The sequence below is a fragment of the Aethalodelphis obliquidens genome, unplaced genomic scaffold, assembly GCF_003676395.1.
Source record: "Aethalodelphis obliquidens isolate GAN/ISIS:26980383/991018 unplaced genomic scaffold, ASM367639v1 scaffold2, whole genome shotgun sequence".
NCBI classification, from domain to species: Eukaryota; Metazoa; Chordata; class Mammalia; order Artiodactyla; family Delphinidae; genus Aethalodelphis; species Aethalodelphis obliquidens.
The window spans coordinates 54,904,889-54,929,434 of NW_020837946.1; the positions used below are offsets into that span (position 1 = coordinate 54,904,889).

General features: G+C 37.9%; 1 protein-coding gene across 2 annotated transcripts in view; it reads left to right on the top strand.

Annotated features, from left to right (window-relative positions):
* PDE11A (phosphodiesterase 11A) overlaps positions 1 to 24,546 on the top strand; it is a 419,722-nt gene that overhangs the window by 176,128 nt on the left and 219,048 nt on the right. For both annotated transcript variants that reach the window (XM_027127261.1, XM_027127271.1), the window contains one exon: positions 7,868 to 7,932. In XM_027127261.1, the coding sequence (XP_026983062.1) occupies positions 7,868 to 7,932 (65 nt within the window). The remainder of the gene's footprint in view (positions 1 to 7,867; positions 7,933 to 24,546) is intronic.

A 24,546-nucleotide genomic window follows, 5' to 3' on the forward strand; every position in this document is an offset into this window, starting at 1 on the left:
CTCGTATAAGATTCTCTTTTTACTTAGTATATGTGTGTGTATTTATTTATTTAATCTATGTTCATTTAGTGCATCTATAATAAAAATCAGAATTAGAGAATAAATTTTAAAAAATTAATGAAACTAAGAACCATTCAATTTGTCCAAGTCAAGAATAAAACATGAACTTTATTCTCATTTACTTATGCTTTCATCTATTTTTTATTGGTCATAATCTCCGCAGTGACACTATATATATCCCATTAAATTGCATCAAAAAATTTTAGCTGTTTCATTTTTTAACCCAGGTGTCTGACTATAAATAATTTTCCACTGGGTGCATAATATTTTTAATAAATTCCTTTTAAAAATATAAATTGTTTGAGGCATGGCTGCCTAGAGTTTTGCTTTTCAAACAAAGATATTTTTGAGAGTGCAAGGAGGTACTTTTAATAATTATTGCATGACAACAGGCTTTATTAGACTGGGATGGTCCCGTGACAAGTGGGACATATGCATGTCCTCAGATATACCCCTCATCACTCGCCCTGGTGCCTAAAATTTCTGTCATTACAGTGTTGTTTTAGATGAGAAGATTTTGACTCCAGGAATCTCCTTTCTGAACTATAGATAAATTACATGGGAACACGAATACTTTAATCTATCATTAGCCATTAACGATTTAGCAGAAAATAGCTAGTTGACTTGGTTCAGAGATCTCTCTGGACCAGAAGTTAGCAATTTTTTTCTGCAAAGAGCCAGCTAGTAAATATTTTAGGTCTTGTGGCCCATAGGGTCTCTATTACAACTACTCAACTCTACTGTCATAGCGAATAGCAGCCATAGGTAATATTTAAATGAATGAGTGGGCTCTGTTAAAATAAAACTTTATTTATAAGAACAGATGGGGGGACAAATTGAGCTTACAGAGTTTTTTTGCCCAACCCCACTCTGGAGGAATGGGAGGCAAGCAGATAGTTTACATCTCCAGAACTGTAATACTTCTTTGCTGTTCCTTGCTGTCCTCAAGGACCAAGGCCCATGTGTATGTCGCCTTAAGGGCTCAATATTCTGGTGACTTTGAGGATTAATTTGCTTGTGAGCCTAATCTCAGATTGCCCTAAGTTCAGAGAACTTAGGGGGATTCCACCAGCAGCCTTGCGTTCTTGAATATATGATTTAGGCTAGAATTTCTGTGACAATCTTAGATTTATTCTAGAATGTTTCTGAAGCCCTTCATAGTCTGATGGCTTGGAACCAGGCTAACTTTATGCACCTTATGGAGCCAAGGCTAGTGTTTTGCCACTTCGTTGATCTTATCTGGCTTACAGTCAGCAGTGTGTTTGTCTTCACAGTTTCATTGCTCTGCTTATATTTTGTCACTCTCTTGATGGGACTCAAGCTTGCTTCTCTTTTATTCTTACATTATTTGCTATCAGCTGTAGATCCTTAAATGTTGTATTTCTCTTACCCACCATTCCAGATTCCTTTCCCATGCCTCTGAAAAATACTCTTTTACACAAATTAATGGCCCATAATAGCTTTGTTCAACTGTAATTAGTTGTACATAAGCAAATTTATGTGATTTCATGTGTAAAAGTATTTTTATATACTTCATACATTTTTCAAGTATGTAAGTACTTCATCCCCTTTTTGTTTACACTTTTACTCAATTAATCGCCGAAAGCATTTAAGGCACCCTTCAGCAAAAATACAAAAATTCATAGTGAACAAATATTTTCTGAGTGCTTATTGTATTCCAGACACATAGCAGAATGAAAGGCAAACTTTCAAATTAAAAGGAAGAAAGAGAAAGTAGATGTTGTAAGTGAAACAAAATCAAACAACAAACTCAAAACCAAATTATGGTGCAAAAAATGATACAACTTTGAACCTAAGGCTTTTCTCTGAGCTTCTCAACAGCCAAGGTAAAAGAAAAAAATGAATAGGCTCTTATGATTCCTTTGGTTTAGTAAAAGGAACACATCAACAGATTAAGAAAGTTTTTCTGACCATTAAGTTAAAAAATTTTTCTTCTCTAAAATATTAATTCTTTAAAAGTTGGAGACTGTATTTACTATTTCTTTTCTATCTCTCTATGCTATCCAGTACTTAATACACATTGGATGATCAGTATGTATCCAAAGACAAGGCAACATTAGTATTGTCCTCATTTTTCTTCTAAAGACACGGGAACCTAAGAATTATACAAGGTATGAAATTAGGAAACATGTCTATAATACTGTCCTCACTTCTGATACCAAGTACAAGTTCAAGAGTTCCCAAGACCACTCTCAAACTCAATATTTTGCTAGAAGGGTTCACAGAATTCACTGAAAGCGGTTATATACACAGTCATGGTTTATTATGGGAAGAGATACAAATTAAAGTAAGCCAAGGGAGAGATCAGTCCAGGAAGGTTCCGAAAGTGGTGCTTCCAATTGTCCTCTCTCCATGGAGTCATGGAAAGCATTAACTTCTCCCAGCAGTGATGCACACATCACTGTGTGTGCATGAAGTATTCAATATGCATGAAGTATTGCCAGCCAGGGAAGGTCACCTAAGCCTTGGCATCCAGGGTCTTTGTTGGGGCTTGATCACTAAAACCTATTTGGCCACCCTCATAGCTGCCCTCAGTCTCCCTGCCCTCCAGAGGTCGACTGATACCATGTGACCCAAAGGCTCCACCCTAAATCACATTGTTGGTGTGGCTCAAAGCCACCACTTTAAGTTACATTGTTACTATCTGGCTGGTCCAAGGCACCCAGGTAAACAAAGACATTTTTACCCAGGCTGGACATTCCAAGGGCTTAGAGGTTACCTCTCAGGAGACAAAGGCAAAGGCCAGACCTTTCTTCCGGGTGAGCTTACTTTTTCCTACACACAAGGTCAACATTGTGGTTCATGAATCTAGTATCTGACTTTGATCAGGACACCATGGGCTGGTTTACTGGGGAACACAACTAGTACTTTCCATATGGAGTGCTAAAGTTGAAAGATGCATAATCCTTGACTTTCCCTTTACTCATTAAAAAGGAATTTAGAAACTAAAACCAAAAAATAAAATAAAACAAAATATTTGACCCTGTTTTTCTTTTCAGCATGTGATTTATGTTAGAATAAAAAGTTAAAACATTTTAGAAAAAAGAATTTCTTCCTTTTGTTAGTTTTAACAAGTCCTCTCTTACATTTCAAGGGTTCAAACATTCTGACATTTCACTGAGGTACTTGTTGATCTTATCCATTCTCTTTGTGATTCTAGAGCTGTAAGTTATATAGCTTTAAGATTTCAGGATTTTCTGTTCCATTTCTTCTATCACTCAGAGGGTTTTTTTTTAAAATTCTTAGAAGATCTTTATTCTTTTTTAATCTCTAGACATTTTTCAGGTTTATTTCTTAAGGTATGGAGAGCAGAAGTTCACTTCTTATTCCAGGGAGCACTAATTTTGATGAGCCAGGACAAATTAAGCTCCCTACCATAAAGTAAGCTCCATGCATGCAGGGTTTTTTTTTTTTTCTTTTACTGTGTAGCCCCAGTGCCTATTGCACTACTTGACACATACAGACACTCAGTACATATTTGTTGTGTCAAACAACAGTTTTCAAAAAGTTAAAAACCTAACCCTTGCACAAATCTAAAACAAGCAAGTATCAGAGATGTAGTTAACACATTAATGAGAGAAGCCAGCAAGGTAGTAGTCCATTCTGAAACAGACACCAGATGAATGCAGGCACAAGATTGCTAGGTTAGAGTTTAAAAATGCTTACCGGGCTTCCCTGGTGGCGCAGTGGTTGAAAGTCCGCCTGCCGATGCAGGGGACATGGGTTCGTGCCCCGGTCCGGGAAGATCCCACATGCTGCGGAGCGGCTGGGCCCGTGAGCCATGGCCGCTGAGCCTGCGCGTCCGGAGCCTGTGCTCCGCAACGGGAGAGGCCACAACAGTGAGAGGCCTGTGTACCGCAAAAAAAAAAAAAAAAAAAAAAAATGCTTACCATCATCCAGGACAATAAAATTGTAATTATGGGCTTATCTTTTCTACTGCACAGAAGCCATTCGCATTTCTGCTTGGATAAAATTCATTTGCATTGCTATAGGACAAAAATCATTTTTGTAATGTCAAACTGTTCTTTGTTGCCCCAGTGGCTTCCTGAGTGACAGCACTTGCCCTGCTTGTTTTGAACTTCTACTTAGTTATTGCCCACTTCTGGGTACCCATCGTCAACATAATGTATGCAAGCCACAAGCCTCATGATGACTTCCTCATTTTACCCCTTGTCTCCTTTCCATGTAGACCCAGTCACATTCAAATTACCCAAGGGGAATGCTTCCTGAGTGCCACAAGTTACCCTACCTATGACCCTCTATAAAGGCACTTACCCGTGGGTCCTTGCTCTGCTGTCTGCCTGCCTGCAGTAACCAAACTTTGAGCTTTGGGTGACTTTCTGTGGTCCTTTGGGCATACTGTCCCCCCCTCTCTAGGGCCTGTGAATATAATAAACCCTTTAATTTCACATGCGTTTCTGAGTGTAATCTCTCATGCGTTTCTGAGTGTAATCTCTGCGGCCATGTTAGAGTGATCCTCAAAAACCCTGCCAAGGGGGCTTACTCCCCCTTTTACCACCCAATGGATATCAGTTTTTCAGAAATTAACATATGTCCTTTCAGAGTTGTAAAGTATTCTAATCAGCAGTGAAAATTAAGCCAAATAAAGTATTCTTAGTAATATTGGAGAGTTTAATTTCATCTATCAAGTCTGGAAATTAAAAGATATATCCTTCTTGATTTCCAAATGCAAAAACAATTATTAGTTGATTGGTAACTTGATTTACTATATATCAAGCTAAGTGTTTTACTTCAAGTTACTTTTAGTCTATGTTTATTCAGATTCAGGTATATAGTAGGTACTCAGTAAATATTCATAGAATTAATAAATAAAGGCAGAATTTATCTAAGTATTCTGGCTCTGAAGGAGTCATGTCCAAATAATTTTCTCTGTCAATGCTACTTGCTCATGTTTATGAAAGCAGTGAGTAGTGGGGAAATTAGAAGCTGTGGAATCAGACCGACATGGTTCAAATCCCAATTCTGTTAACATATTGGTTATATGGTTTCCAGGAAACCACTTAACCCCTCTAAGCTTTCATTTTCTTTCAGGAAAATGGGGATAATAATACCTACCTTGCTAGGACGTTGTAAGCATCGATACGTACATAAAGGATTGGTCATAATGTATGCAAAATGCCTCATACAGATTTGAAGTAAAATGGTAGGATATGGTTGTCTTAGTCAGTTTGAGCTGCTATTGCAAATTATCATAGACTGGGTGGCTTAAATAACAAACATGTATTTCTCCCAGTTCTGGAGGCTGGGAAAGGGAAATCCAAGATCAAGACACTGGCAGATCCAGTGTTTGGTGTGGCCACCCTTCCTGGTTTGTAGATGGCCATGTTCTCGTTGTATCCTCACGTAGCAGAGAAGAGAAGAAGAAGCAAGCTCTCTCTGTCTCTTTTAAAAGTACTAATCCCCTTATGAGGCTGCACCCTCACAACCTAATAACCTCTCAAAGGCCCCATCTCCAAATACCATCACATTGAGGATTAGGGTTTCAACATATGAATTTTGAGGGGGACACAAACATTCAGTTCATAGCAACAGCCTAAAACATGATTAAAAAGTAGAAGAATTTACTGTCATCTAACAAAATAATGGAAAGAAATCACAGATGATGAGAGATCAAAGTAGAGATATGACTTTCTCTTTTAAAATCTGTAACAGTTTCCTATTCTGCAAGCATAAATGAAATCCTTCTTTTTATTATCCTGTTATTGTTTTAACTTTAAGAGTTATTTAGGGTATGGTTTGAGGAATTTATTATTTGGTGATAGCAAATAGTCTGTTTGTGGCTTGTTGGCCTTGTGAGACCCCAAGAATATTGCAGCTAGATCAAGATTTTGGTGTTCCAAGTGATTGGTTTCTGTTTAAGCCCTCAATTAAGATAAGTGTTCTAGTTAATTTTGCTGTGTAACAAATAAGCCCAACATTGAGAGGCTTAAACCAACCATGTTGGTTTAAACTGATCTTGTGGATCAGGAATTTGAAGAGGGAATAGCCAGGATGGTTTACCTCTTTCCAGGATATCTGGAACCACTGTTGGAGATCAGGGGTGACTTAATGGCTGGGAACTAGAATCATCTGAAGGTCTGTTTGCTTTTATGTCTGGCACCTGGGCTGGGAGGGCTTAAAGACTGGAGCTGCTGACCAGAGCATCTACACGTGACTCCTCTGTATGGTTGGCTACCTTTCAGCATAGTGTCCTCAGGGTAGTTGGACTTATGACATGGTGGCTCAGGGCTCCAGGCACAAGTATTCCAGTCAGATGAGGCAGAAGCTGCATTGCCTTTTATGACAACTTCAGAAGGTACATAGCCTCTCTTCTATATATTCTATTTGTTGTAGTGCTCTAGAGCCCACCTAGATTCAAGGGGAGGAAACATAGACCCTACAACTTGGTAGGAAGGTGGCAGGGTCATATTGTAGAGAAGAATGTGGGATAGGAGATATTGCTGTGGCCATCTCTGGAAAATAAAATTTGCCACAATGAGTAATTTTGTAGAGGCTTATTTCACATTAGAATATGAAATGAAATATGTCCTATAGTTGTCAAGGGTATTTCCTTTTAGTTGAGCTATTGTCACTGCCCTGCTAGTCACACACAGTTTTCTTTGTGATGGGCTTTTATCTTTTTCTTAATGTTGCATTTTTTTTAGTATGGGTTCATTACCTCACTGATAGAGCTGTTTTAATATTTAATCTATTCCCAGTTCCCAAGTCATTTTCTCAAGTGCCCATCAATTCCTTATAAGTGGTTAATTTAAACGGCCTTTGAAGCATGACTGCATCTGGCTAAGGCAAATCTAAATGTCAACCTTGGAAGCATCCAGTGACATTCAGATGACTCCTTTCGGTATAGGGCCTCCTTTTTCTATCATGTGTTATATCTTGTCTAAAGAGGACCAGAAACGGTGCCTTTCCCACTCAATATTTTTAGCGTTGTTGAAAAAACTGACACTCTAGAGTCATGCAGACTTGCTTTAATCCCAGAGGCCCCATTTAGTTGTGCGAAACAGTGTAAGTTTCTTAAAAGTTATGGGTTGGTTTCCTCATCTATACACTGAAGATAAAAATCCCCACTTCAAAGAGTTGTAATAGGGAAATTAAATAATCAAAGAAGCTTCTGATATAGGGCCTGGTTTATAGTAAGAACCCAACAGTAGCTAATGATAAGAAAAACTGTCTTTGCATTTTCTGTGCCTATAAATTACCTTTCAGCATAATAGGTCTTGATCAGGATTTTGAACTGATTGTGCCAGTTTCACTGGACAGGTAAGGTAGGAAGTGTCCACACTAGGGATGATCTTAAGTGTCTTCCTCTTCTGCAGGTGACAGAAAAACATTCACCTGAGGACAGTGATAAGCCAGGGAAGGTAATTTCAGGAACCTGGGGTTGATGGAGGGCAACCTTTTGAAAGATGTTTTGTCTCTACCAGGTTCTCCATGGATGGTGACTGGGTTGTTAAAAGGGCAGTAAAAAAGTTTTCAAATGAGATGTCCCTTTGCCTGACCACCACAGGATTCTTACACCTTATTGTAAGAATATATACATATTTAGAAATGTATTAAAACTTGGGCAATATGTGCCGTGTAAGAAATAAAGTACAAAATGTAGGATAAAATTTTCTCGTATCCCTCGGGATTTCTCCACTTAAAATCTCTCTTTAATCTCCAATTATTGTAATAGTCATTATAAAGATGAAAAATGTCTACTGGAATATTTTAAACTGTGAGAAAGCTTTAACTGACTTGGATTTGTTGTCTTTCTGTGTGGCAGGTGGTGAAGTTTACCAAATCCTTTGAATTGCTGTCCCCAAAGTGCAGTGCCGATGCTGAGAACAGGTAGGGCTTATGACTTTCAGTTTTGTCTCTGATCCTCATCTTCGATCCGTGGTGTTGGCAGCATTGCATAATTTCTGAGGATAAGAGTTTTTCTTTCTTTAGATCAGCAAGTGCAGCCAAATATCATCACTCTTCTATATTTCAGGGCTTAAATTAAAACTATACATAAAAATACATGTATATACATCTAAAACTGCTAATGAATAAAGTAGATTTTTAGATATTCCATAACTGCATAGATAACCTTTTTTTTTTTTTTTTTTTTTTTTTGCTTTATTCTGGTCCCTCGTTTGTCTTCTTCCCTTTTGTTTGCTTGTGTTTGACCAATACCCCTTGGGGAAAAGACTAAGAGTTTCTGGTAATTCACTTTTTGTCCCTATTGGTATCTTTGAAGCTGTAGCAGGGTGAAAATTAGGGTTGGGGACAATCAGTGAATTTCTTTTAGTTTGCACTACCCTGAATAATAGTTTGGCTACTACAAAAATAGATCCTCTTTACTTTGGTCACCTCTAGAAGAAGGGCTAAAAAAATAGTGAAATTGACCAAAATGCAGAAATATGGAGAAGGACAAGTAAAGCATGATGATGATAATGATGACAATATCAATGATGGTAATACCAGCTAGATAAGCAGCTTCCATTTATCTGAGTACCTGCTGAGTGTGCCAGGTACTATTCTAAATGCTTTATATGCATTGAATCCCCCCAGATAACCTGATGAAGTAGACATCATTACCCATGCGTGACAGAGGAGAAAGCCAAGGTTCAGTGAGTTTAAGTAACTTGTTCAAGGCCCTGCAGCCAGTAAATGGTAGCCACATCTCAGGACAAGATCACCTGCATAAAACCCTCCCAATCTCTGAATTTTGATCCCATTGCCACACATAATTTACAGTCTGGTAATTAATCTCATATAGTGAATGTCTGCTGGATTGTTTCCCAATCTGGCTGGATCAATCAGAATCAAACTTGGAGAACTGAATAAAAACTAAATTCTCAGGACCCACATGAGTGCTTTTGATTCAATATGTTGAAAGTGAAGTCCTAAAGATCTGTATATTCAAAAGGCTCCTTGGGTAATACGTGTTTCAAGATGTAGTAGTTGAGGGTAATTTGATCTTATGTACTTATTATTGCCTTTAAGTTCAGAAAATAGAAATCAGTACATTAAAATGGGCACTTTAGTTGCTTCACTTTTTATCAAGTGTATGATATTTAAAAGAGTCCATTTCTAATTCCAGTTATAGAACATTCTTGAAAAGGCAAAATTATAGCAACAGAAAGCAGATCAGTAGTTGCCAGGTGTGGAGATAGAAGAGTTTACTGTGAGGGGGTACAGGGGAATTTTGAGTGGTGAAGGAACCGTTCTCCGTCTTGCTTGTGGTGGCAGTTATACAACTGCATTTGTCAAAACTTGCAGAACTATGCGCTTAAAAAACATAAATTTTACTGTTTGTAAATTATACCTTAAAATGGGAAGCAAGAGGTCTTTTGTAAGAGGTTTTTGTTTTCATGAAAATGTATGTTCACATCTATGTTTAATGTCAGCTAATCTATACCCAAAAAAGATTTAGACATAGAGTTACTAGTGGTGTATTCAGCCATTCTCCTAAAATTTTCATGTAAAATAACATGAAATACATTTAAAAATATCTGTCTGTACTTAGTCCTTTAGCTAGTTATGGCCTCATATAGGTTCTCTCTCTCATATATGAGGGGGAAAAGCCTTCCTTTGAAATCCTAATGTTTTAATATTGTTCTTTTTTTTTAACTACTGAATGTGTCCTCATGGTCACTGCAGAGTTAAATATTTCATTATTTTTAATGCTGAGAGAACTTCCATGTCAAAACGAAATGACCCAGGGCCCATACTGCTCTTGGCAAACTTCTGATAATAAAAAAGAAAGAAAGAAAGAAAGAAAGAAAGGTCAGATTTTCTTTAAAGAGACATTTGAAAAGTGCCTTTGAACTTTGACATTATGAGATAGTACTCTCCATCATTCTATTTGTGGCCTTTATGTAGAATGTCCATTTATTTCAGAAGCTCTTTCCTGCATTGTCTAGTAATTTTCCTCATGTAGATGTGGGATCCTTTGGTCATTTATTGCAGGTTAAAGGAATAAAGACAAGTGGCTCTAGCATTTATTTTGCCAGTGGCCGTGGAAGAGACACTGAAACAGGCTATGAGTCTACAAATCACAGCCTGCTCTCAACATGTTGTAAATCTGTCCTTTAACCTTCATCACTTAACATCTTCTCTATAGCTAATGTCCATTGGATACCTTAGTCCTCTGGACATCATTCAGAGTTTTAATAGGATAGCTCTTGAAGATAATGTCTAGGGTTTCATGCAACAATGTTTCAGGGCATTAGATTAATTCTGATGAACTTTGATTTAAAGCTTGCTGATTTTTATAGACAGTCCTTGAAGACTTTTTTAAAAACCAATTTTGTTGCTGACTCATCATTTCTGCCTCCTGTCTTATGGGGCTAACTCTTTTGTCATGGCCAGTCTCCTCTTGGTCTCCATGTAATTAATACCAAGCAATTTGAGAGTTGGAAATGATTTGATCTGTCTTTCTTCATGCGGTGTTTACCTCCTCTGGGACAGCCTTGATGTCTCTTCTAGTGATAAGATTCTCACAATGTCACGGTGGGCTTTTTCTACTGATCGGGAGTTCTAATTGTTAGAAAGGCATTTTAGGTTGAATCACATTTCTGTAACTTCCACCTCTTTGTCCTAAATTTGTCCTTTGGAGATAGTTATCCTTTCATTAATTTTATTACTTCATTCAACAGCCATATGATGAGTACCTACTCTCTGATAGGTAATGGGGCTACAGAGATTTTTTTTTTTTAATCAGCAGTCTCTGCCCTCAAGGATCTCAAGGCCAATGAACAGGGGTAGGAGTGGGTTAAGAATATAATATAACCATACCTGGATTTCACCAGGCCTCCAGACCATGGCTATAAATAGAGTCACGGTAACAGTGATCATCTATACTTGGCTGCTTGGTCATTTCTCCCTCGTAGTGTAAGAACCCAAGCCCTTTGCAAAAGTCACTCTTGAAGTAGCTCTGGGAATCCCCAAGATTAAAAAAAATTTTTTTATTGCTCACCCATCATTTCTTCCAAGTATTCCTAAGTCCTCTTCCTCTAAACATGGCAGAACAGCATCTGCTGGACATGGGCTTCCTGGCCCACTGCAGAATTCCCATGAGCATAACTGGACTCCTCACCACCACTGTGCCACAGCTCCCCGGGCACTGTCTCAGATGCACTGGTGGCCTTTCCAAATCCAAGCAGGGCTTGGTAGTCAGTGCAGAAGGTAAGAAGTTTCACTTTCCCTACAGTGTGCTATAGTTTGTTGCCTGACCCCTAATCAGTCCTGCATGTACCTCATTTTTTTTTACAAGTCTTTTAGTTCCTAAAGCTTTTCTTTCTCCATAGGACTTGGATTTAGTCCATGGGGCCAGGCTTAGGAACCAGTCCCCAGATTGAGAGCTAGCCACTAAGTTGTTCTTTTGATTTCTCCACCTTTCTTCCATCTTAGCCACTAGACTCAGATGCTCAAGACCTCCTCCTCCCAGTCCCTTCCCCTCCATGCACATCAGCTTATATAACACATAAAGGCCCCCTCATATACAGATGTGTCCCAGATTAGGCTCATATGTCCTGCTGTCAAGTACATCAGTGACGGCAAAGCAATTCAATACTTTCTGTAAAAGGTTTGTGCAAGGTGGTATTTTAATATAGAGGAAGGGGCACCCAACTCATCTGGGGAAAACTGGAAGATGATCCTCAGAGAAAGCTTTCAGACATGGTAAAAATTCATTTAGGTACTGTAGAATGATGGGAAGTTAGTGACACGACTACCTTCCAGGGTGAGGAAACATCGTAAACAGAAGCATAGAGGTGGGAGAGAAAACATGGCATGTTTCAGAATCTTTAATTAGGGCTGTGATCTGTTGTCACAAGGGTCATCATAATTGATGGTGATGGCCCTTAACTCCTTCTGAGGGCCTCCAGCTCCCCTGAATGCCATCTCATAGGGGTTTGGGTCCTATCTGGTCCTCAGATGCTCAGACCCTCTTAATTGGCCTGGAGACTGGCTACATGCCTGCTTGCTCACGGCGGAGTAGCAACAGATAGTGAAATATTAAGATTTGTCTTGAAAAATCCTCTGGGCAGTGGTGTGGGAGAAGGACCAGAGGATGACAAGCTAAAGCCACCAAGGATTAAATTTACCGCCTTACCCACATGGCAGTGGTTCAGTTATGGTAGACTGCACGGATCCACTATCCTTAACTTTTCCAAGTCAGCAACTGCTATTTTTAGACTATTTTCATATTTCATGGTCCCCAGACTCTTCACCACCCTTTTTATTCTCCCCTGGACGTGCCCCAGCTTAGAATGGAACATGATATTCCAGTTTTTTCCAGAATCAGAACAGTTTAGAAATAGACATGTGCCTCTCTTTTGCAGAATATAATACTGTTGATGCATTTATTATTTACAATCCTCTTGGGTTGTCAATACTGACTTTAAAAAAAAATTAAGATCTTGTCTGATCCATTCGACTATCCCTCAGATCTCACTCTAGGACCTTTCATGTGAAGCCTAATTTAATAATATATAATGAAGCAGCCAGAATAAACTTTCTTGAATCTCTTATTCAAGCTTTAATAAACCTCTTTCTGTTCTCAATGGGAATAGGGTGTCTGAATGATCATATGTACTTAGAAATGAAAAAGAACATTTATGGACATCTTAAGAGTTAGAAATTTTTATTTAGTTTAAAATATATTTGGCCACATTCTATTGATGTATCTCCTAGGTATAAATATGGGTGCTTTGGAAATTGCACTTTCTCAGCACTGCTACTTAAGGCTAAAAAAAGAAGAAGAAAATTTTTAAAAAACCAAATGTCTGTAATTTCTAGAAGGTAACAACTGACTAAAAGGGAATTTTCACATAATCATTTAATGGAATATAATAGAAATATATATTGTTTAAAACACAAGCACTGTAATCATTTCAGCATTTTGGGAGTAAGGGAGTTGAGGGGAGAAAACTTATTTCAGAGGGAAACAATCTTTTTAAAAAGCCATCTTCTTACTATATTTTTCATTTGGTATGACTAGAAGGGGAGGAGAAAAATAAAGCTAGAAATCCCAGAGGAGGTAAATAAAGGGTAAGAATCTCTGTTTAATGAGTCTTTCAGCATGCAGGTCAGCCTGGAGGGTGGAGAGCTAAAATGTTCTGTTTCATAAGATGAGGGTAAATGGTAAGCAGAGTAATGCCCCCTCAAAGATATACAGGTCCTAATCTGTGGAACCATGACAAAAGGGACTTTGCAGATCTGATTAAGAATCTTGAGATGGGGAGATCATCCTGGATTATCTGGATGGGTCCAATGTAATCAGAAGGGTCCTTATAAATGGAGATGTGGTGACAGAAGCAGAGGTCACTAGCCATGGCAATCAGGGAAGAAAAAGAAATAAAAGGAATACAAATTGGAAATGAAGAAGTAAAACTGTCACTGTTTGCAGATGACATGATACTATACATAGATAATCCTAAAGATGCCATGAGAAAACTACTAGAGCTAATCAGTGTATTTGGTAAAGTTGCAGGATACAAAATTAGTGCACAGAAATCTCTTGCATTCCTATATACTAACAATGAAATATCAGAAAGAGAAATCCAAGGAAACAATCACATTCACCACTGCAACAAAAAGCATAAAATACCAAGCAATAAACCTACCTAAGGAGACAAAAGACCTGTTAAGACACTGATGAAAGAAATCAAAGATGACACAGACAGATGGAGAGATATACCATGTTCTTGGATTGGAAGAAGCCATATTGTGAAAATGACTATACTACCCAAAGCATTCTACAGATTCAATGCAATCCCTATCAAATTACCAATGGCATTTTTTTTTACAGAACTAGAACAAAAAAATCTTAAAATTTGTATGGAGACACAAAACACCCCGAATAGCCAAAGCAATCTTGAGGGAAAAAAACGGAGCTGGAGGAATCAGACTCCCTGACTTCAGACTATACTACAAAGCTACAGTAATCAAGACAGTATGGTACTGGCACAAAAACAGAAAAATATAGATCAATAGTACAGGATAGAAAGCCCAGAGATAAACCATGCACCTATGGTCAACTAATCTATGACAAAGGGGACAAGGATATACAGTGGAGGAAAGACAATCTTCAATAAGTGGTGCTGGGAAAACTGGACAGCCACATGTAAAAGAATGAAATTAAAATGCTCCCCAACACCATACACAAAAATAAACTGAAAATGGATTCGCGACCTAAATGTAAGACCAGGCACTATAAAACTCTTAGAGGAAAATATAGGAAGAACACTCTTTGACATAAACCACAGCAAGATCTTTTTTGACCCACCTCCTAGAGTAATGGAAATAAAAACAAAAATAAACAAATGGGACCTAGTGAAACTTAAAAGCTTTTGCACAGCAAGGGAAACCATAAACAAGATGAAAAGGCAACCCTCAGAATGGGAGAAAATATTTGCAAACAAATCAACGGACAAAGGATTAATCTCCAAAATATATAAACAGCTCATACAACTCAATATTAAAAAAACAAACAACCCAATCCAAAAATGGGCAGAAGACCTAAATAGACATTTCTCCAAAGAAGACATACAGATGGCCAAGAGGCACATGAAAAACTGCTCAACATCACTAATTATTAGAGAAATGCAAATCAAAACTACAATGAGGTATCACCTCACACCAGTTAGAATGGGCATCATCAGAAAATCTACAAGCAACAAATGCTGGAGAGGGTATGGAGAAAAGGGAACCCTCTTTCACTGTTGGTGGGAACGTGAATTGATACAACCACTATGGAGAACAGTATGGAGGTTGCATAAAAAACTAAAAATAGAACTACCATATGACCCAGCAATCCCACTACTGGGCATATACCCAGAGAGAACCATAATTCAAAAAGACACATGCACCCCAATGTTTACTGCAGCACTGTTTACAATCTCCAGGTCATGGAAGCAACCTAAATGCCCATCAACAGACAAATGGATAAAGAAGATGTGGTACATATATACAATGGAATATTACCCAGCCATAAAAAAGAACGAAACTGGGTCATTTGCTGAGACATGGGTGTACCTAGAGACTGTCATACAGAGTGAAGTAAGTCAGAAACAGAAAAACAAATATCATATATTAACGCATATACGTGGAATCTAGAAAAATGGTACAGATGAACCGGTTTGCAGGGCTGGGGTGGAGACATGGATGTAGAGAACAAATGTATGGACACCAAGGGGGGAAAGTGGGGGTGGGGTGGTGGGGATGGGATGAATTGGGAGATTGGGATTGACATATATGCACTGATATGTATATAATAGATAACTAATAAGAACCTGCTGTATAAAAATAATAAATAAAAGAGAAAAAGAAAAGCAGTAGAAGTCAGTGTGATGCAGTTTGAGAAAGACTCAACCTGTCATTGCTGGCTTTGAAGGTGGAGGAATGGAGACATGAGCCAAGGAATGTGGGCAACCTCTAAAAGTTGGAAAAGGCAAGGAAAGGAGTTCTCCCCTAGAGAATTGTAAGATAATACGTTTGTGCTGTTTAAAGTCACTTAAGTTTGTAGTAATGTGTTACAACAATGACAGAAAACTAATACAGGGGTTTGAATTTAAAAGGAGTCCAAGAAGAAGAGAATTCAGGAAAAAATGAAGGAATAAGGAGAGACAAACAAAGCACCCGTGGAACTGAACAATATGGGTAGAGGCTGAAACTTGTGGGAAAACATGGCCAGTGAGAAATTCCCAGGGGTGGGGCAGTTAAAGGATTTGTGTTAACTGTATGTTGTGCACTATTGTAAAATATTACATCTGCTTGTCCTTTGCTTGCTATTCAGCTTACTGTCTTCAGTTGCCACTCACATCTTGTAAAACCAAAAATGCATGTTTTTATAGGCTACTGCTGAGAATATAGAGATAGAAAATATAAGATCTTTAACGCTCAAATAGGAATATTCAAAGTTACAAATTTGTTTGATTTTAAATGTTATTTCAGTGAAACTTGTTTCCCCAGTGTAGTGGGTTGAATAGTGTCCCCTCAAAATTCGTGACTATCTGAAACCTTAGACTGCGACCTTATTTGGAAATAAGGTCTTTGCAGATGCAGTTAGTTAAGGATCTTGAGATGAAATCATGCTGGACATACATGTTGGATTTTCCCCACGGGCAGTAAATCCAATGACTGGTGTCCTCATAAGAAGAGGAGAGGACATACAGTGACACAAAGGAGGAGACCATGTGAAGACAGAGGCAGATATTGGAGTGATAAGTACAAGCCCAAGAACACCAGGAGCCATCAGAACCTGGAAAAGCCAATGAAAGATTCTCCCTAGAGCCTTCAGAGGGAGCATGGCCCTGCCAACACCTTGATTTCAGTCTTCTGGCTTCTAGAATTATGAGAGAATACATTTTTGTTGTAAGCCACCAAGTTTGTAGCACTTTGTTATGGCAGCCCTAGGAGACTAATACACTCAGTTATTAAATGAGGAAGATATATGTGGAATCTAGAAAAATGGTACAGATGAACCTGTTTGCAAGGCAGAAATAGAGACAGAGATATAGAGAACAAGTGTTTGGACCCCAAGTGGGGAAAGCCGGGGGTGGGGGAGGGTGGGATGAACTGGGCGATTGGGATTGACATATATACACTAACATGTATAAAATAGATAACTAATAAGAACCTGCAGTATAAAAAATAAATAAAATAAAATTCAAATAAAAAAATATGAGGAAGATAAAATAGATAATGTCTACTAAATGTCTCTTCCAGCAACAAAGTTCCGGGAAGCTGTGATTCTGTGCATCTACTATTGTGCATTATAGTGATATCTACTTTAATTAGGGAAAGAGAATAACTGTCACTGAAAGTCTAGTATCCATCACACTTATGCTGTCTTAGTCTCACAAATGCCCAATGAGTTACATGTAATTGTCCTTATTTTACAAATGAGGATCCTGAGGCTCAGAGAGGTAAGTAACTTGCACACATTTGCAGCACTTCTGGCAGTACTACCTATGCTCCTGCAGGCTTATGTCTGGAAGCAATTCTCTTAGCCATCTAATGCTCATTCTATTAAGACCATGGCCTTAGTTGAGTTAGATGCTATTTAATGTCTTCAACAAGATTATACTATGATTTAGCATTGAAATGAAAAGTATCATTTTGCAGAAAAACATGGAAGCAAGAAGTGAAATATAAATTTGTTCCTAGTGATGAAAATGTTTATTGTTAGAAAACTGGCCACATGTCTATATGTTCTTGCAAAGCTACAACCAAGGAAGAAACTCACAAGGAGACGAAACTGTGCTATATTTTGTTACTAAAATACATACTAAAGGATCATTTACTACATGCCAAGTGATGTCACCAAAGGCAGGAAAAATTGACCAAGTACTCACAATAAGTGAAAGAAATTTCAAAACAATAAGAGGCCAGTGTAACTAAATTCATGCATGATGCAGAACTGTTATTAAAGTATAGAATGTTAATTTGTCAAAAACTTCCAATGTTTTAGAAGCTGCTTAGATTCCAGTGACAAGGGATTCAATTGAGTAAAAAAGGAAACTGAATTTAGTCAAATAAGAAATGCTGAGAAAATTCCAGTGTCTTCTGACATGCCTGTCAATGCCAAGTGTGCTAAATTGATCATCCTCAAGAGCACAGATGACAAAGTATAGCATTTCAACATGAGGCCTTGCATAACATCAGATGGTTAAGACTTGCCACCATATTCGATTTTAAATGACAAAGTCAAACTAAAGGTGGTAGACAGAATTTGGGGCCCCATTACCTTCACCCTCTGTTGTCATACTTGTGAATGCATTTCGTTACATGGCCAAAGAGACTTTGCAGATGTAATCAAGGTTGTTAATCAGTTGATGTTAAAATAGGGAGATTATTCTGGGATTAACTTGGTGGACCCAATGTAATCACAAGTCCTTGAATACAGAGTTTTCTCCCAGTTGAGGACCAAATAGGAAGTTAGAGAGATACAACAGAAGGGGGAAGTCAAATAGATTGGAAGCATGAACAGGATTCAACACATATTGCTGGCTTAAATATTCAGAGGGCCATGTGTCAAGGAAACCAGGACTTCCGTGCTACAACTATAATGAATTGAATTCTTCCAACAACCTGAATGAGCTTGATTCTTCCCCACAACCTCTAGAAGGGGATGCAGTTCTATCAGTACCATGATTTTGGTCTTTTGAGGTCCTAAGCAGTAAATCCAGCTGACAAATGCCATAATAAACTTCTGGTCTCTGGAACTGTGTGATAATAAAAGGGTGTGGTTTTAAGATGATAATTTTGTAGTAGTTTGTTATGCAGAAATAGGAAATGAATGCAGTATTTCCAGTGTATGAGTTTAAACCCAGTCTCATCTGAGAATGAGATTGAACTCAGTGATGTTACTGTGTGTGTGCGTGCGTGCACACACACACACACACACACACACACACACACACACACACACTCCCACAGATGGATGACAGCTGAGCTGATGAATGAGTGATGTACAGCCATGTGGAACAGATGACCAGGAACCTTACGTAACCTTCCAAGTTATGTTAGGTCTTGATACAGTTTTCAGACATGTATCTGCACAGTAAAAGAATTGCTGGTGGTGTGACTGGACAACAGTAGCCCCTTAAAATTTCTGTCAACAAACGAACTAAGGAATACTTGAGGAAGGAATGTGAGTCTGGTTGTTGTCTAAAAACCCGCCAATGACACCTCTTACTAAGTTCAGTAGAATGACAGCATCAAGACTTGCAGGAGGGGTGGCAGCTTGGAAGAGAGTCCTGGAGATGATAGCAGAGCACTCTTCTAAAAAAGGCTGCATCCTGATGACTCAAAGGCTCATATCTGTGAACATCAAAGACTCTATATTGAAAAGTGATTCAGAAGAGTGACACTGAATTTGAAGAAATTTTAGAATGTCTTAGTCAATTTATTTTGCTCATAATTTTTCCTTTTATATATAATCAACTTGTATAGTTAAAATTTTCCTTCAAGAATGGTATATGATAAAATTTATATCTAATCCAAAAGATCTCTAAAATAAGATTAAAATATTTTAAGTGAAAAGAACACATTGACTCATTGCAGCATTTTTTCTCTTCTTTCAGTGGTTCAAAAATAACAGTGCATCTTACAATCTGTGGTACTGTAGATTCAATGAAATAATATGACCCTTCCACATGTCGTTTTTCTTGTGGATTTTCTATTCCTTAGCTCATCTACATCTATCCCTGAGGGTACATATATCTCAACTTTGAGAAGCATCTTGGAGACCTTTAGGGTTTCTTTCATTTTTAAGATGGAACAGCCCCATGATTCTTCTCAACATTAGGTTTCTTTGTTGCATTTTTGGGGTCAGAATGCTGAAACTCATGTTTCAATGCCTTACTGATTTTTTTCTTTTCCTTTTCAATTCTGTGTGGAATCTAGTTTTGCAAACAAATTACTCTTTCCAACATTCCTCACTTCTCTGTAACTCTTTCCTTTAGGTTTCCAGCCTTCATGACCCACATCTGGCCTTTTTAGGTGTGTGTGGAGGCAGGGACTGACTTCCATGAGATGTGACTGTAATGAGACAAAACTACAGGATGAGCTCTAGCGTTGGGTCAAGAGTCTGTAAACAAGCCTTCTAGAGATGTTCTTTGTCCTGGGCCAGCAGCAATGATATTTTCAGGAATAGATTTGGGATAGACTGTGTTAGCCTGGAGAGACTAAGTATGATGAGTGAGATTTTGTTTATCATGTTTACTGTGATTGTACCTTGCAGTCATACTGTACATTTTATAACTCTGAGATGTACCTGGCCCAGGCGAGGTAATCTCCAGCTCTTATCCAGGTTATGAATATGATTTTGGGCTCATGCTTCCAGAAAGTGTGAGGTGACTCACCCTTGCTTGGACATTACCACTCAAAAGCATACCCCCTTGATGAGGTTCTGGGGAATTAGAAATTCTGTTCCTACCTTATTACCACTCAAAAGCATACCCCCTTGATGAGGCTCTGGGGAATTAGAAATTCTGTTCCTACCTTGGAGAATGTTGCTATATATCTTTTTGTACGCGGGCCTCTCACTGTTGTGGCCTCTCCCATTGCGGAGCACAGGCTCTGGACGAGCAGGCTCAGCAGCCATGTCTCACGGGCCTAGCCGCTCCGCGGCATGTGGAATCTTCCCAGACCGGGGCACGAACCCATGTCCCCTGCATCGGCAGGCGGACTCTCAACCACTGCGCCACCAGGGAAGCCCGCTAAATATCTTTACCATGAATCCTAACCTTGCCAGCTTCACTGTGTATCCCTTAGATTGTAACTTTCAACCTTTTTTGACTGCAACGTACAACAAAAATACATTTTATATCCAAACCTAGTTAATGTATATAAATATGTACACAAATACACACACACACATATATCTAAAACAAGTTTCATGAAACTATACTTACCTTTACTATGTATGTATCTTCTGATTTATTCTGTTCTTAAAAAAAACCCCACTTGCTGTCTTGACCCACAAAATTGATTTCATGATTCACTATTTTGTTGTGATCCACAACAAAACTTTAGACTTTTAAGCCACATCTGATTTACACTTGCAGTGTGTGTGGCCTCAATCAATGCCTATATTTGTTATTTTAAAATATAGTAGTTGTGTGAAACTGATTTTTCCCAAACATTTCAGAACTCCTTCACTCAAATACATATTGTTCTTCAAATAAGACACCTTGGGGAGAATTTATTTGTGTAAGTTCTTTATACAACTGTTTAGTACAAGTGAATGAAATGTGTTACAAGATCTGATTTTGGAATCCTGGGGGTGCAAGAAGTAATGATGTCTCCACACTCTTTTTTTGCTAGAGAGCAGACACATTCAGTCCTACCAGCACTTTTCAGCCACATTCTTCAAGTCTTGTGCTAGAGTCATTCTTATATATACCTTAGTGAGTCAGTTCCTGCCCTCCAAGAAGCATATGCTAAGATTAAATGAGCAAAAGATTTTTCAGGGGAAACAGCTGTGAAGGATAAAGGGTGGGACAAGGAGTAGGCAGGGAGAACCTTTTACTACCCTGCTCTGAGAAAGGAGAGTGGAAAAAAGGAGTGAACAGGAGGAGTGATAGATTGCAGCATAGTTTGGAGAACATCTCTGCCAGGCCAGTGGGGAGTTCTAAGCAGAAGATGCCCATGGGAAGAATCTCATCGCCAGGAATGGCTCAGTTCCTACCCTTGCCATGCTCAGTCATTGGCAGACAACAACCCCGGAGGAAGCCTGGATCCAAAGGTCGGGAGATGGAGACTTTCAATCCACTGTGCCCTCTGTTGCAGATTCTTTTAAAGGGGAATATGAATGGGGCATCTCCCACAGCAACTGCACTAGTGGGCCACTCATATTACTTGCTTTAATTAACTATCCAAAAATCTTTTTCAAATTCTCACTTGGCAGGTTAATTATCATCTTTGTCCTAATTATTCTTATTTTTTAAATTTTTGATTGAGATGTAATTTACGTACAACAAAATCATCCTTTTAAAATGTACAATTAAGTGGGTTTTAGTATATTTCATATATTCACAAGATTGCACAACCATACACTGTATGTTTCTGGAATATTTTTATCACCCCAAAAAGAAACTCTGTACCCATTAGTAGTCACTCCCTACTCCCTCCTCCTTCCAGGTCTTGGCAATTTCTAATCTAATTTCTATTTCTATCAGTTTGCCTATTTTGGGCATTTCATATAAATAGAATCTTATAGTATGTGGCCTTTTGCATTTAGCTTCTTTCACCTAGCACATTTTCATGATTTATCCATGTTGTAGCATGGACTTTATTCCTTCATTCCTTCTTATGGCTGAATAATAGTCCTTTGTATGAATAGACCACATTTTGTTCATCCATTCATCATCAGTTGATGATGCTGTTTCCACTTTTGGGCTAGCAAGAATACTGCTACTATGAACAATCATGTACAAGTTTTTGAGTGGACATGCATTTTCCGTTCTTTTGGGTATAGACCTAGGAGTGGAATTGCTGGGTCATATGTTAACTGTATGTTTAATTTTTAGAGCAACTGCCAGACTGTTTACTACAATGGCTACACAATTTTATATGCCCATCAGCAAAGTATGAGGGTTCCAATTTCTCCAGATCCTCATCAACTTTATTTATTTACAAAATCAAAGCCATTCTAGTGAATATGAAGTGGTATCTCATTGTGGTTGTGACTTCCCTAATAGCTAACAATTTTGAATATGTTTTCATGTCCATATTGGCCGTTTGTATATCTTGTTTGAGAAATATGAATTTAAATCCTTTGCCATCCTTTAGTTATGTTAATAGTCTTTTTATTGTTGAGTTGTAAAAATCCTTTGTACTTTCTGGATATAAGTCCCTTATAACATTTATGATTTACATATATTTTTCTCACTCTATAAGTTGTCTTCTCACTTTCTTGATAGTATCCTTTCAAATACAAGATTTTAATTTTGATGAAGTCAAATTTATATATTTTTTCTCTTGTCACTTGTGCTTTTGATGTCATATCTAAGAAACCAGTGCTTAATCCAAAGTCATAAAGATTTTTGCCTTTCTTCTAAGAGTGGGATGGTTTTAGCTCTTACATGTAGGTCTTTGATCCATGTTCAGCTTACTTTTTGTATATGATGTGAGAGAGGTGTTCAGTTTCATTCTTTTGCATGTGTATATCCAGTTGCCTCAGCATCATTTATTGAAAAGACTATTCTTTCCCCATTGAATTGTCTTGGCACCCGTGTGGGAAATCAACTGACTATAGATGTATGAGTCTATTTCTGGACTCTCAATTCTATTTCATTGATCCATATGTCTATCCTTATGCCAGTATCATACTGTCTTTATTATTGTAGCTTTGAAATAAGCTACAACTTACTTTTATTCCAGCTTTGTTCTTTTTTTAATATTGCTTTAATTATTTTGGAGTAGGTTTCCTTCTGTTCCAAGTTTGTTGAGATTTTTTGGTCATGAAAGAGTGTTGGATTTTGTCAAATGCTTTTTCTGTGTCTATTGAGATGACTACATGATTTTTTGTGCTTTGTTCTATTAATATGGTGTATTGCATTGGTTGATTTTTTTGAATGTTAAACCAATCTTGCATTCTTGGGATAAACCCCACTTGGTCATGGTGTATAATCGTTTTTATATGTTGCTGGATTAGGTTCATTAGTATTTTGTTGAGAATTTCTATGTATATATTCATAAGGGAGGTTGGTCTGTAATTTTGTTTTCTTGTGATACCTGGTTTTGGTATCAGGGTAGTGCTGTCCTCATAGAATGAGTTGGGAAGTGTTCTCTGCTATGCTGTTGAAATGAAGGATTGGTGCTTACAGAAAAATTCTTCTTGAAGCACTGGTGGAATTCACTAGTGAAGCCATCTAGTCCTGAGCTTTTCTTTGTAGAAATTATATATTTTAATTTTTTATTAATTCAACCTCTTTACTTGTTATAGTTTTATTAGATCTTCTAATTCTTCTTGAGTACGTTTCAGTACTTTGTGTCTTTCTAGAAATTTGTCCATTTCATCTAGGTTATTGAATTTGTTGTACAATTATTCATAGTATTCCCTTACCATCTTATTTCTGTAAAGTTGGTAGTAACACTCTTTCATTCCTGATCTTAGTAACTTCAGTCTTCTCTCTTTTTTTTTCTTGGTAAGCTTAGCCAAAGGTTTATCAATTTTATTCATCTTTTCAAAGAACCTACTTTTGTTTTTGTTGATTTTCTCTATTGTTTTTCTGTTCTCAGTCTGTTTATTCCTCCTCTAATCTTTATTATGTCCTTCTATCTGCTTGTGTATGTAGGTTTAGTGTGTTCTTCTTTTTCTAGTGTCTCAGATAGAAGGTGAAGTTACTGATTTGAAATCTTTTTTCTTTTTTTAATGTAGACATTTATAGCTGTAAATTATCTCCTGTGCACTGCTTTAGCAGCATCCAGTGTGTTTTGGTATGCTGCGTTTTGTTTTCATTCATCTCAAAATATTTTCTTATTTCCCTGTGATTTCTTCTTTGACTCATTGATTCTTTTTTTTTCATATAAGGATTTTTTTTTTTTTTTTTTTGTGGTTCACGGGCCTCTCACTGTTGTGGCCTCTCCCGTTGCGGAGCACAGGCTCTGGATGCGCAGGCTCAGCAGCCACGGATCACGGGCCCAGCCACTCCGCAGCATGTGGGATCTTCCTGGACCGGGGCACGAACCCATGTCCCCTGCATCGGCAGGTGGACTCTCAACCACTGCGCCACCAGGGAAGCCCCCATATAAGGATATTTTATCATTGATTCTTTAGTAGTATATTGTTCTATTTCTAAATATTTATGAATTTCCCAAATTTCTTTTGTTATTCATTTCTAATTTCACTTCATTGTGATTGGAAAATACTTTTTATGATATCAATCTTTTAAAATTTATTGAGGCTTCTTTTAAGGTCTATCCTAAGAATGCTTCATCTGTGCTTGAGAAGAATGTCTA